General features: G+C 38.7%; 1 protein-coding gene across 1 annotated transcript in view; it reads right to left on the minus strand.

Moving 5' to 3' along the window:
- dvl3b (dishevelled segment polarity protein 3b) overlaps positions 1–15,851 on the minus strand; it is a 32,324-nt gene that overhangs the window by 6,588 nt on the left and 9,885 nt on the right. The window contains exons 2-7 of the mRNA XM_082182198.1: positions 12,631–12,700; positions 7,047–7,171; positions 3,153–3,295; positions 2,947–3,082; positions 1,698–1,791; positions 1,523–1,592 (exon numbers count right to left, since the gene is read on the minus strand). Coding sequence (XP_082038324.1) covers positions 1,523–1,592; positions 1,698–1,791; positions 2,947–3,082; positions 3,153–3,295; positions 7,047–7,171; positions 12,631–12,700 — 638 coding nt within the window. The remainder of the gene's footprint in view (positions 1–1,522; positions 1,593–1,697; positions 1,792–2,946; positions 3,083–3,152; positions 3,296–7,046; positions 7,172–12,630; positions 12,701–15,851) is intronic.

Consider the following 15,851-nt stretch of genomic DNA (forward strand, 5'->3'; position numbering starts at 1 on the left):
ACGGATTAATCTTTATGTATAACACATGCTATATTTATTTACATGGCCATAAACACCAGACGTGATAAACAATGTCAATAACCTAAACACAAACCTAAAGCAATAATACCCGTACGTTGACGTTTACGTTTATGGGACTTGTCTTTGTGCTCCATAACGACTGCACGAAACAAGCTAACGTTTGTTGCTTGATAGACGCTACAACTACAACTTCTGCATTTGTCCAGGACTCCTCGCAGTACGAGCGGAAACCGAGGGTAATGCGGTGGCGACTCCCAGCTCACCCCTGCTCACACGCCCCGTTTCCTTGGTTAAAAATCGCAATTTTCTCACGATTTAAAAATAGTTGGAAACATTTGGGATATGTAAGTAATCAACTTAACAAAATATAAAACACTGGCCTTGTGATTTTGGGATATTTTAATGCAAAAATCTTACATATTGTACCTTTAAAGGTGAAGTATGCAGAAATATTCAGTAACCATTTGTACATTCAAACGCGGCCCCTAGCCTTTAGCAGGGCTTCTGGATCTCGAGCTTCAGACACGGACGATAAAGTCCAGCCCTGACATGCGCCGTTATTGGCTGGAGCGACACACCCACGAGCCAAAGGTTGCAACTCAGAGCAACCAATGCATAGAACCAAATCCCACCCTACATTTTTATTTTTCAATAAGCCGTTGCGCTTGGAAGAAACCTACTTCCGTTTCATTGCAACTTTGCTGTCATAGATCCAATAGCAAAAATGTAATGTCAAAGAATTAGTTCATATTTATTCAGTGATGAACAAAAATGTGTACAAAGTGCACACAAACAAACAAAAAACAAACAAAACAAATAACAGTCCCCAGTGTGCATACATTTTGTAATTCTTAGGTAACGATTTTGGACGTAATGATATGACGCAGCGCCTGATAATAGTCCCCAGCTCTGTAGACTATTATCAGGCGGCAGGCGCTACGTCATATCATTACGCCTGCTTCACTCATGGTACTGCAGCAAAGTTTCTTGATTATTACGCAGGAATGAGAGTATAGTTCCTAGCCATATCAGCCTAGAAAATCGCAACTTTACATTTTCCGTCGGTCTTAGTACACAATGTAACTACAGAAGAGTCAAGTTTTAAATAGGAAAAATATCGAAACTCTTTGTTAATTTTTTTGAGAATGATGCTAATGGTCTTGTCCGGTTCAATTCATTATGCTAAGCTATGCTAAAAGTGGGACCCCCAGACCCGGAGATCGGCTGAATGGATTCCAAAATGATAAAACTCAACTGTTTAACTCTGGGGGAGTTGTAAAATGAGCCTATTTCCAAAAAAAGTGGAGTATCCCTTTAAGTTTTTTATTTTTATTTAATTTGGTGCGCATTCTCTAATATTTAGCTTTAGCAACCTGTGTCTGATAACTGAAGTCCTGCTCTACATTTCTGTCTCATTGCTGATAGTTGATGACATGTTGTCTTCAAAAGAGTGGCGCATGTTTGACGGCAGACACACAGATACACATGTGCACATACTCACCCATGTTTAATGTGACAGTTATGATGTTCAGAGACATGGTGGAGTCAGTAATGCTGCTGAACGATGAGGACTGGAGAGATCGAGAGAGAAAGAGAGCGAGAGGTGAGGACACACTTAAAGAGACAGTTCAACACTGATAGCCGGACACAAACACAATGTTTATCAGGAGTCTCACCCTCTCCATCCTGGGTGCTTTGGGTTTCCGTCTGCGGCGCCGATGGCGTCTCATGAGACGTGACGATGTGCTCTGCTCCGTAGAGCTGCTGAACCTGCAGTGGCATCACAGATGAATCTTCAAAACATCATATTTAGTGTCTTTTGTGCACATATAATGCACATAACAGTCCTCTCAGCTCTGATTGGACCTGATAGTCATGTGATGCTTACCATCCAATCCTTTGAATTAGTGTGGTAGTGTATCAGACCATGGAAAACCATGCTTTGTGTTGGCTTTCCAGAGCATGTGATTTGAATGTGCATTAAGTCATCTTCATGAGGAGATACGTTTGTGTTTAAAGGAGCCATATTCTATACTTAACATGAATAGTTTCTACTCTTACAATCTGTCTGTATAATTTCAACACGCCTACATGCAAATTACCTTTGTTAATACTGACCTCTGTACATGTGAAAAATACCAGAATAGTTTAAGCTTAAGCTTAATTGTCCTTAAAATTTAGTAAAAATGCTAAATATTTTTAATGATTGATTTGATTATCTTTATGCAAAAATACTGTACATAAACTGCTAGGACTTTTTGCATTTTTACATTATTTTCAGGCCCATCAAGCGCATCATCATTCTGCCCCATAATTCTCATTACTGTGATGTGAAGTACATTCTCATTACAGTAACATGAAAAATAAAGATGAACATATATCTTATTTTACTATTATTAACATTTTAATGTATACATCATGGTTACTGTAATACATTTTTTTTTTTTTAAACAGATTGTATTAGTGTAATGAAAATCATCATGATGAGAAAGACAATGCCAGATGCATTACAATATTGTGAATTGGGGCTAAATCTGCTTTATTGTCCTAAAAAATAATCTGACAATGCAAACAATTCTCAAGGTGCTAATAGTAGAGTAGATTGCTTTTTCTCTGTACAGTCTGACTGACCAACGTGCATTTTAAGTGTGGGTTTATTAGAAATCATAGATACCACAATAGTAAACCGGCAGAGGAAAAAAACCATTTGTTTCCACTAATGGCTGCATGAAAGCAGAGAAAAAACTGTGCAGGAAATTCTTTTCACTTAATGGCCCTGTTGATGAGTGTTCATAAACACTGTGTGGATGGACTAGGAGCTTTGCATTGTGAAAGTCTACATACATAATGTCTACATCAGACTTCCACTTTAAAAGAGCCAGAAAAATCCTTGTTTTTCATGATGTGGTCTGTTGAAAGTCTCACCTGCTGGCCGAGTCGTCCTCCTCGGAGTCGAAGAAGCTGGTGGTGTCCAGCTCACTGCTCATGAGCGTGGACGAGCTCTCATAGCCTGCGGTCTCCTGCCTGCGCTCCGGCCGAGAGTGACCGTTCAACCGGCCTCCTGCAGCAGACAACACTCAGCAAACAAGCCTTGCTCACAAAACAGCCAGGGCAGACCTGGGGAAACTCACCATGGTCATGTGCATCTTTCCTACGAGGCCTTTCTCTCTCCCTCTCTCTGTCCTTCTCTCGGTCTCTGTCTTTTCGCAGCGATGGACCGACCTCAGGCTCGGTGTCGTCGCCCAGGTCATCCTGACTTCCTGCGGCATTCGCACTGCATGAAAAGCAGAAATAAGAAAGATGAAGGCTGGGTGTTCAGAAGACAGGCAGTGATACACACATCGCTGAGTGACACATGCCACACACACACACACACACAATTCACACTTGTAGGCTTTTTAAAGATAAGCTAGTGATCTGTGAACAACATTTCTGAACAGGTTCTACCTAAAGCAACACCACAGCACTTTTCCTCTTCGGTCCCCCTACAGGTTGGAAGCGGAATTGTCCATTACCGCTGTTGCACTACGCAGCCTACCGTCGCACGCACGCTGTTTATCCAGCACCGGCTTTGGAAATAACGATGTCCACAGACAAGGTAAAGTATGTTGCATGATTTTATTAAAGTATGATGTATTGCGACATCAGAAACTGCTATTTTTTATATAGGCTCCACCTATCGGCTATAGTAACGCTTGCCATAAAGCAAGTCAAATTTGTAGTTTCTTATGTCTCATTCGAACTACAGATCCGCTACCCGATCTGGCAAACTTGCATAGTGCGGTTATAGCCGATAGAGGGTCGCAAAGCGAAATGCAGAAGTGCCGTTCACCCTGTTACGAGTTGATGAACCACTGAAACGATTTTGGAAACATTATTTTAAGGTACAAAATAATCTTTGGTGTTGCTTTAAAGAACCTGCTAATTTACAAGTTAATTATTTTAGATTTGGAGTCTTAGAACACATTTACATGATATAAATAAAAACATTATTTTTCTCATACTGAACATTGCTGCAGCTCCTTTTCTCACCTGCCTGAAACGCTCTGTTTTAGCTCCGGTGTCTTTAAAAACTCTTTTAAAAAAGCCCAGTCTGCTCTGATTGGTCAGCTGGTCCAGTCTGTTGTGATTGGTCAACCGCTTAGATCACATGCCAGAAATTTAACACCCCTTACCATAATCAGGTTTCAGCTCCCGAAGCATCATGGGCAGCAGTAAACAGTATTATACTGTATCAAGACCTATTCGGACAGGACTAGTTTAACATGGAGAGGTGGGGTAAAGTAATAATTACCAGAGCTTCAAAGTGATTTTAGTCTCGTCCGAATAAGTAATCATTACGGACGTAAAGTAAAGATTACGGCGACTTTTACCTTCAGTAAAAAGGTCTGGAAAAATGACCTCAGGTAATACTAATCCTGTGCGAATAGACCCGCTGTAAATATGTACGTAAATATTTCGTAATTTTCTGTTTAAAATAGTTTTCCGTGGTTTTTCAAGTATGGAGACGCTTGAAAAAGCATTCAGTTGCGTTCTAGATGCTGGGACGAGTCTGTGGCAAAACTCAAGTGTTTTCCACACACCATTCAGATCAGAAAGAAGATCGAAAGCACTTGTTAGAGGCACGAAACATCTTTTAGCGTTAGGTAAGTGCCTATTACCAACACAATCCAATCTGAAGTCAATTAATACATCGTTCGACCGGACATAACTGTTTTATAAACATAGGTTATGTGTTTGCGCACGTGATATCAGGAATCAGTGTAATACACACATGACGACAGGAGAGTGACGGCGATGTGCAAATCGAGTTACTCTCCCACTTCTGCTAGTTTTAGTGAGATATCTTATCCCGTGTGAATTGGCCATTAATATTACAGACGTCCTGTGGTAAAATTACATTACTCCATCTACCCTTAAGTTAATCCCGTCCGAATAGGGCTATAGTCACAGAAATGATGGCAGGACAAACAAGGCGTTTCAGGATGAGATTAAATCCCTTTTGTGTTGTCTTTGTGCTTTGTAACTTTCCAGACAGTTTACATGCACAAACAGCTGTATTACACACTAAAGTACACAAAATGTGTATGTATTAACAAAATCGTACAATGTACAGTAAAATTCACAGTTGACATTCACATTCACAGTGAAAATGATCACAAATAACCATTCTCAACTCAGAAAGTTGAGATTTAAAGACAGCTCCAGTTTGTGATTTGCCAGCATAAATGTCATCTGAAGTGTTTTGGGGTAAAGCACAGCTTCTGTGTGAGAGGATCACCAGCAGAGGGCGCTCACAGGTTGCTGCTGTATTACTCTTAACTACATTTGGCTGTGTTCACTCACAGTGCATGAATAATTAATTAACCTGGACACACTCTCACACACTCTCACAGAGGGGAGTCATGCTGCCTGACAGACAGAACAGGAAACACACACACACACACACACACACACACACACACAGACAGGAAACACCAGCAGGACAAACAACTATGCACACACATGTGGTTACACGCAGATAAAGAGACCTACTGACCAACAATGCCACAAACAGACCTGTGGGAAAAACTCCAAGCCTGGAGGGCTACACACTGATACAGGCAGCAAAACAACAAATATCAAAATCTATATAAAAAGGGCTGCACGATTTTGTCAAAGTAAATCAAATTGGTATTATTTTGACAAACATTGAGTGTGAAATTTGAACTGTGAAATCATAAACATTTAAAATCACAATAGAGCGCAACAATAACCGGCCTGGGTTCCTGAAGTATTTTTCTCATTCAATTTCTCCATAGGGATTTTTTTTTAAATTCAATAAAGAATAAAGCCATGAACCACATGCACCTTTGAAATCAAACAGATAATATATCCGTTATTTGCAATTAAATGAAAATGTATTATAGTTTGAAGTTAAATTAGCTGAAGAGTGTTTTTGACACACTTAAGTAGGACTTACGTACATCTTTATATTTATGGTTAAAGTGCACTGCTGAAGCATTTATGGTAACTAAAATATACTTTAATATAATTTCTTCTATGCCATGTATATTTAATTAAATATATTTGTAATTATATTTGAAATGACAGATATGAATTACATTTGTAATAAAGTTGCAATTTATTACATTTAAAATATATTCACTTTAAAAGTAATCCTGAATAACACATACTAATCAAGTACTTTCCATGTGCTTTAGTTTGTTAGTTAAAACAACTAAATGATTTAAAATGGACTTTAAAGTCAAACTAGTCCACTTTTTAAGTTACTTAACACACTTAAGTCTAATTAAGTGTATTAAAAAATGGTCATGAAAGACTTATTTATTAGTTATTTATTTAAACTATTGTCTTTTGCAGTGTAACAAAGGCCATAACACAGTTCGATTATCTGTGCCGCCCTAATAATGCTTCACCTCCACCACATCTTTCTCTTTCTTAACCACTTCCACGTTCCCATCAAAACAAGCACTTAAAGCAGTCGATGCCTTTGTCTGTAAAACATCAATCTAAATTGATGAGCGTGTCTTTCTATGAGGGTCTGTAGGGTTGATAAGATTTACAAGTAATGGGGTCCTCGGCTTATTGGAAAATGTAAACGCGCAGCTCTGAGACTCGCACAGCTCCTCTTAACACACCTCTTGTGATCGGGCAGATGTCATTAAAGATATTGACGTGCTAGCGCTCTCTGGGTTAGGGCTCTGATTAGCTCACATTAGAGGAAACTGGTGCCTTTGAGACTGAAGGATAAAGAGAGCGAGTCAACACCGAGCTCTTCCGGTCCCTAACCACCTCCAGTGAGTGTCTATCGGATAAAATCACACACAATATTTAGCAGTGGTTCCCACATTCTTCTGATGGGAAATTTTTTTTTACATTTTTTTTTAGCTAAATGAAAATGTCAATTTCAGTACAAAAATAATTTGTGCATCACTACTAATATCAATTGAATCTGCGTTATTTTGGTCTGTCGGGAACAAGCTAACACACACACACACACACACAGCTGTAGGGTTACTGACTGGAAGGAAGGGGGTCTGGAGTCTCCGATGCCTCCTGTCCTCTCCAGAGGGGGCGGCAGATCGGCCTGAGTGTCTGCACACACAGATCCTCCGTCAGAACCATGAGAGCCGTCTGCAGACACCAGCTGTACAGAGACACAGAGAGAGACGATGAAATTAGCTTATCTACAGCATCTGTGACATGGTTGATAAGCCTCATGTCTCATGCTAACTTACCAGTATACAATACCTGTCATGTGTGGGTTCAGGAACACAGAAGAATCAAGTTCCAACACAACGTTTAAAGATAAATATCCACAAGGAAGGCAAACAGGCAGGGTAACACACACACACACACACACACACACACACACACACACACACACACACACACACACACACACACACACACACACACACACACACACACACACACACACGTGAACTAATAATGAGGAGCGGGAAAACTGAACAAAGGAACACATGATGAACATGAAAACAAATTAAAAGTCCATGATAATGAAACATAATGTGACAATACCATTCAAAAGTTTGGCGTCGGTAAGATTTTAAAATGTTTTTGAACTAAGTTTCTTCTGCTCACCAAGGCTTCATTTATTTGATCAAAAATACAGTAAAAACTGTAATATTATTACAATTTAAAATAACTGTTTTCAATTCGAATATAGTTTAAAATGTAATTTATTCCTGTGATCAAAGCTGAATTGTCAGCATCATTACTCAAGTCACTCTAATATGCTGATTTGCTGCTCAAGAAACATTTCTTATTATTATCAGTTTAGAAATCAGTTGTGCTGCATATTTCTGTAGAAACCGTGATACATTTGTTTAAGGATTCTTTGATGAATAGAAAGTTCAAAAGAACAGCATTTTTATGAATAAAAAAAAAAAAGGAAATATGAAACATGATACACATGATATATATTATACACGGTCACTTTTAATCAATTTAATGCTGAATAAAACTATTAATTTCTTTCCAAAAAATACAAAGACATCACTGACCTCTGAATGGTAGAGTATGATATTTAAGTTTTGTGGCTATACTTTGAAAATTGTGTTTATCCCAGTGCAAAAGATTTCCATTGTACAATTATAACTGTAAACGTGTTGATAGAGCTGAACTTGTATTTAACCTTCATTTAAAAGTGCATTGCCTGCTTTTCTCCATGTTTTAAACTCAGCAGTTCTGAAGGCCCAGCAGGGATGTCATAGTTTAGGAGGGGAATAAATGATTCAGAATGCCACGAACCCTGTAGTAATGATCATTAAGAGTCTCTTGGAAAGAGAGCATTCACATCCTGTTGGACAAACAGAGAGCCTCTTATGAGACCACAATGAGCTGCATTGGAGTCCCAACACCACCCTAAATCTGATTGAATCTTCTTGTTATACATGGGATATTTCAGGAGTGTTTTTCGCTCACCCTGTGACTTCACTTAGATAATTCAATCACAAACAACATGGAAGAAGACAATGTGCTTTAAGAAAACAGAAACACTTCCCTGTCACAAATACACTGTGTAGTGTAACCCACAAATAAAAGTACCAGACGTCTGTTGCATGAAGCCGGTTTCAGTTCAAACTCAGGTTTTTTTGGGCTCAAAACATATTTGTCAGTCATACATAATTAAAACAAGTAAGATTTCTGTAATAGTACTAATAAACTAAATGTGTTTTAAAGGGGTCCTATTATGCCCTTTTATGAAGTCTTGCTTTTGTTTTTGGGGTGTACAAGAATATGCTTTCATGCTTGATTGCTCATAAAACACATTATTTTTCACATATTTTACATTATTACAGCTCCTCTGTCCCCAGTTTGGCCCGAACACATCGTTTAGTTCTAGTTTCGATGAAGCCCCTCCTTCCGAAATACAAAATGTGCTGTGATTGGTTAGCTGGCCAAGTGTGAGGTGATTGGCAGGGTTTAGCGTGTATTTGTGAAATGTCCCGCCCCTCCATAACAACGAGTTCTGCTCTAGTGTAAATATTTCGCCAATTTCTAATCTGATTCAGACCCTGACAATGTTATCGAACAAGAGGAGCATCCAGAACAGATTTAAAGCACGGATTTTGCAAGCACGGATTACACAGGACATTTCAGAGTGGTAAGTTTTTCTAGTGCATTATAGGTACGATGTTATCCAGCATTTAATCATGATATTTGTCGGAAAACTTTGGTTATATAAACAGTAATCGATCACAAAAACATGGTTAATTTTCCTATGGGGCAGTGAACAGCCTTACAAAAGCGAGAGCTTACAAAAGCTATAGTAAACAAGACTACAGTATATCACCACTAATGTTGGCTACCAGGCGACCAGGCTGCCAGGTTTACAACATAAAACATATAATTAGAACTGTCAATAGAAAACGCAACTACAAATAATAAGACATACTTACAAGTTGTCATTGCACAAACAACAGATTGTCCTAACAAAGTGGAAACTGACCCATTTCAGGAGAAGCTTTTGTGTGATTCTGGAAGCTGTTCTTCGTATAATGTGCAGCGCACAGATAAACGTGGGGATTATAATGTTCAGGAACAGTGTTTAAAATAAATGTACCCATTTTAAGTTTGTCACCCATAGGAAGATCAAACAAATGAGTTGCGGAAAAAGCAGCGTCTCTTTGACATAGCAGCTCATCCAGGCCTCGTCCGCTTTTCTGCGTATTCTGTGGGCGGGGATTATTTAAATGAGGAGCATTATGACTTCATAAAGCACGGAAAAATCATGTTGTAGTCCAAACGAGCCGTCCGTTGTAGTTCTTGAAAAGAGGATTCTGTTAAATAAAATATCTCTCTATGGAGTGGACTTTGAGCTTTGTAACCTTGCAGATATTTTTACACAATAACAATAACACAGACATTACACAAGCACACACACACACACACACACACACACATGCACACACACACACAGAGCGTCTACATAGCCAGATCCCTGTCTCTCAAATCTCCCTTTCCACGGAGAAACACAAGGTGTGTTTTTACAGCTAGCCATATTTTAACCATGTTCATACTTCTTAATTGAATACATTTCATTTTTTAACAATGAACAGATGAATGCTGATTCTAAGCAATTGGAATAAATGCAAACTATTAGTTAATAAACTAAGCCATGACGAGTGCAGAAATCTTACCCGTTTATTACCTCATTTATATATGACTGACAAATCTGCATAACATTAAGTTTATAAGTTTATATAGTTTATGTAATCCAAATGAATGGAAATTTTATTTGCAATTCAAATACATAAATGTTAAATTTATGGTTTTCAATGAAAGTACAAAATGAGGCCCAGGCTAGTCTAAAGAGGGCATCCATATCTTGTAGAACTGATTTATATATATATCAGCAAAATTTAATATATTATGGAACTTCCTGTTGGCAGACTCAAATGGAATGACACTGGTTCTAATTCTAACTGATGGATGCCAAATATTAAATCACATTTTAACAGAACCATGTGTTTTACAGCTCTAAATGAACAGCTGATATGCACTGCCAGGTGCTGGAAGTGGTGCAGTACCGCTCTGACCACTAGATGTTCCTCGCTCCATCACACTTTTATCTCTCTTTCCATGCCTGCAAGTTCTTTGACGGACAGAGCCAAGTCCCTCCCTGCCCGAAAGCTTCCACAGGCTCAGCTCAGCATGGGAAAGTTCCTGGTGTGAATCTGAAACGGGGGCAGTAAAAGGACGCACATATTTCCCCAGCTCCAGGCTCCTGTGTCTCCTGGCCGCCGCGTTGGAAAAGCGCATCTGAAGATGGCAGGGAGTAAAGCAGCGATAAAGAGCACACCTTGTGTTTCTCCGTGGAAAGGGAGATTTGAGAGACAGGGATCTGGCTATGTAGCCGCTCTGTGTGTGTGTGTGTGTGTGTGTGTGCATGTGTGTGTGCTTCAATCCATATGAGGAACTGTTTGTTTCTCTTGGCTGAAAAAAATAGGGTGTGTGTGTGTTTGGAAAAAAGTCAATCAGAGGGAGGTGGTGTGAGTCTGACTGACTATAGAATAAAAATAATAGGGAATGTGTAAGTGTGTTTTATTGTAAATTATACAGTGGAATGCAAGAGCATTGAAATTGTGCTGCCAGGTATGAGTCAGTGCCAGTAGAGAGTGTGTGTGTGTGTGTGTGCAGGTGTATATTTCTAGGTTTTCTAAGTCCAACTGAAAACTATAGTCTTAAAAATAAAAGTTCCAAAGGGGGGGTTGTAGCAAACCATCTTAGTGTGAAGAATATTTCAATAATCTGAAGAACCTTTTGCAATGGAATGTTAAAGGTTCTTCATGGAACCATCAATGCCAATAAGTGTAGAGTGGGACTTGATTTCATTTTGAAAAGGATGTTCTGGATCAGCACATCTCTATGGAGTAACACACACTGATGAATCATTCACAAACGCCACGTTGGAAGAGACTGGTGCATTTACATGCCAGACTAAATCCCCTAAATTATCGCTGTGTGTGTAATACAAGAGTCACTCGTGATGGGATGACTGACATTGTAACAACCATAGCAACAGTTTGGTGTCAGAGATGTCAATAAATACATGAATGCCAACAGTTGAAGTGGTTTGGTACTTTGCTATGATGTTAGTAAGTCCCCTCGATCTTGACCAAGGAAGTGAGTCTATTCAACATGTACACTTCAGGCAGATCCATAAACCACAATGCACCATGATTGTGATGTCATAGCAGATTGCGCTTAATTTACCCCACCCCACACAACTCTAGTGTATGATATTGGCATTAATTTGACATTTAACTGCATCTAATCCTTGTTGTAGATACCTTAAGCTGACTGCTTTGTTTGTGTATTTTTTAATATTAAATATAAATATTTTAGTATTTAATATTAGTTTATATTTAATTTTTTAACAGGCCAAGCATACATACAGGCATATCGAATGGTGAATAAAACAAAATAATAAGAAAAAAAAAAAACTGTAAATAATAAATCAGCCCCAAAGCAGATTCCAAGTGATCGGGGGCTTATAGTTTTTTCCATTTAAACACGTTTCAAGGGTTCTGCCAGTAGTGGGCACTCGTGCAACATAAGCAATGACATACATTGAGTGAACGAAACGGTGGGAAGTTAGCAAGGGAAGGGCATAAAAAACTGGACATAAACGCAGCCCTTGAATTGACCATCATAAGAAAGCTTTGCCAACAGCCATGTGGAATGAAAAGCCCTTCATGAAAGTAATCAGTCGCTGACTTCCTTTGGGAACGGCCCTTCGAGAAGCATCTCCTTCCAGCAGTGGCCTTCAAGGGCGTGTAAATACCATTAACTCGCTTAATATTCTCTCCTGTGTCTCTGGGACAGACAGAGGAGGAGCAGATGTTTGCTAACCACTAAACACACGCGGTCAATTTAACGCATCCAAACACACACTCACGCTTGACTGACCGATCTCCGAGCTCCCGTGTTCAGAGACTCACACTTCCCTCACACCTGGGCTTTCTAATCAAACCTTTACCGCCAACATCGAGATGAACGGCCCTGTTTCGTTCTGAGGTTAATGAAACTCAAGCAGGAGAATTGAGATGAGGAAGGTCTATACAGTCTGTAACTCACCCATGACACAACACGTCCGTTGAAACACGGTAGCTTGGCGTTGTCATCAGAAATCTCTTCCTTCACCACCCTGAAGAGACATAATGAAACCACAGGTCTGTTGAAAGTTTCACCAGAGTAACAGATGATTAAAACATGATTTTCACTCAAACTATAAACGAAAGCAGTTGTCATGGATAACAAATCCTCTTTAATTCTGCTTAATCAGTTAAAACAATTATATGGTTTTGTTCGAGGTCAAATGTAAAACACAGATACACAAAGAAACTCGACTGAAGAAAATGTGAATGTTCTGCCTCTCAGTTGCTGTAGTGTTGAAGCTGCTTGCTTGGCATTTGCTATAGAGTGCAACAATCGGGTTTGGAAAACGATTACGATTGGATTTTGAAAGATAACTTATAAACCTTTAAAGACAGCCCTACTGTAAGCTAAAGCTACAAGGTTGGCAATCGATGGTATTTTATTCTGTTGAAGCCGTAAGCCTGCATGACTTTAACTTATTCTTAAAATAATCGTGTTTGACAGCAGAATTCGTGGTAAAAAACTACATTACCCATGATGCTGTACATTACAGCAAATTGAGAGTCCAAAAAAAAAAAACCATATATATATATATGCATATTTTGCAATAAACTTTTTGTAATATGTAATATGCAATATGTTTTTATACATATAATAAACATTTGTAAATGAGTAGTTTCATATTCCTCCATAGTTTTTTATTTGATTTAGAAATTCTTTTAATCTGGTTTGCAATGCTTCATGGGATTGTAGTTTTCGCCCTCAATAAAACCGTTAAGGTCACAGTCTTGAACCGTTGCCTTTTTGTCTGATTTTCAAAAACTTTATTGCTTCAAATCAAAGTTTGGAGTGTTGTGATTCACCTCATAGCTGATTGGTTTGGTCCTCTTTAACAAAGACTATTTTAAAATCCCTATGAGAAAAAATTTATGAAAAAAATACTTCTGGAACCGGTGCTGCTCAAAAAGGGGGCGGACACTGTTGCACTTTATATTACGGGGCTGTTGAATGCTTGAAACTGATTGGTTGACGAACATTCTAATTATTTTCAGGGAAACACATTACATGGCTAAAGTGGTTCCAGGCATGTCTTGACCGCATTACATGTTCATATCACTTTGCCAAATGATTTCAGTAAGGACATTAAAGCCTAACAACAACAAAAGAACCAAAACCCACTACGACACTGACCAAGCAAATAAATATAGTAAACAATAGGATAAAAAAGACAAATTATTTACATGTTTTTTGCCACAAAATGAACCTCATTGGTTCTTGCTGAAGCTCAAACGTGATGCGTAACACGAGAATGAACCTCATTGGTTCTTGCTGAAGCTCAAACATGATGCGTAACACAAGAATGAACCTCATTGGTTCTTGCTGAAGCTCAAACGTGATGCGTAACACGAGAATGAACCTCATTGGTTCTTGCTGAAGCTCAAACATGATGCGTAACACAAGAATGAACCTCATTGGTTCTTGCTGAAGCTCAAACATGATGCGTAACACAAGAATGAACCTCATTGGTTCTCGCATGTAAAGCAAGCATGCTTGAAATTCTGTTTACAACAACTGATATGTGAGTGGATAAATGTTTATGTGTGATCAATGGAAAGCTTATTTATTCAGCTTTCATGTGATGTATAAATCTCAATTTAAAAAATATTTGACCCATAAGACTGGTTTTGTGGTCCAGGGTCACATATGAGAATATAAAAGCTTAAATTCAATCTGTTCATCATATAAAATGATCGAGTCTCTTCAGAAAATTTAGACTAAACCGCTCAATTCTTATGGATTAGTTTTACGATCTCTTTATGAACTTTTTGAAGCGTCAAAGTGTCAGTTGTGTAGCTGTCAATGGAGGAACAGAAAGCTCTGATTTCATCAAAAATATCTTCATTTGTGTTTCGAAGATGAACGAAAGTCTTACAGGTTTGGAACAACATGAGGGAGAGTAATTAATGACTTTTATGATTCATTTCTCTCTCTCTCTCTAACTGAGTCTTTAACCATCTTCAAGAATCTACTAAAGACACTTCTCGTCACTTCTCGCCAACATTTGACTCAATAATACCAACACTTACTATTCTATATCTATTATATAAAAACATCCTTGCCACGTGTGCTGTGCTGATCTAGCTGAGACTGGTCACGACATTTGCATATTGTTGCCCTATTGTTGATTTGACTTCTTCTATTGCTCTCTTCATTTGTAAGTCGCTTTGGATAAAAGCATCTGCTAAATTATTAAATGTAAATGTAGTGTAATGTAACTGCATTAGTCTGCATTAGTCAATGGCTCTAGCCTCCGTTAATAGCTCTAAAATGACGTTTTGGAATTAGCAACGGATCAGATGCGCAAGAAACTAATCCTACACACACAAGAGCGTTTTATGGACAAAAACCTGACAAATGTCTTAAAATACAACATCTGAACAATGTCTTGAGGTGAGATAACCGTAATAAGCGGAATAATTGACTCCGGCCCGTTGAATTATTGGAAAATCATTATTTATTTTCTAATAATTCAATGACCAGTCGTCAATTATTCCTTACTGTGTTCTGGCTGGTTGCCGAAGCATTTGCTGTTGTGTTCTGGTGGTTGTTATGGCATCGCCAGGTGGTTGCTAAGGTGTTCTCATTGGTTGTTAAAGCAAGCAGTTGCTATAGTGTTCTGGCTGGTTGCTAGAGCATTTACTATTGTTTTCTGGTTCTGGTTTCTAAATGGACGTTACTAGCTCATGTCAAAAGAGGCCATAATAACAGTGAGGGGTTTTGACTTAGCAAACACCCTTAAATAAGTAAAGCAGCTCCATTTTCTAAAAGCCCCCTCACACGCACACAGGTTAATTTAGTCTCCCATAAAATAAAATTCACGGCATGCACCTCCTAGTCCCTCCCCCTTCCCAGCTGCTCCTTAAAAAGGTGCTGACCCCACTGACTCCTGTCACCATGGAAACCTTTGTCAAGGAGGAAGAGGGTGAAAGACAGCTGGCTAGTAAAGCATGTGAGGTTTGCTGAAACAGACCATGTAATCTATTAATAATAAAAATCAATTGAGTGATCATGATTGCATTCATGTTATATAAATCAAAGCCAGGCGGCTATCTTTAATCACACGCATTTTCATGCCAAACACCAAGGCAGTGGTGACAAAACTGAGTCTGTGCTATAGATGCACACATGACATGCCAGTG

The sequence above is a fragment of the Leuciscus leuciscus genome, assembly GCF_965113295.1.
Source record: "Leuciscus leuciscus genome assembly, chromosome: 10".
NCBI classification, from domain to species: Eukaryota; Metazoa; Chordata; class Actinopteri; order Cypriniformes; family Leuciscidae; genus Leuciscus; species Leuciscus leuciscus.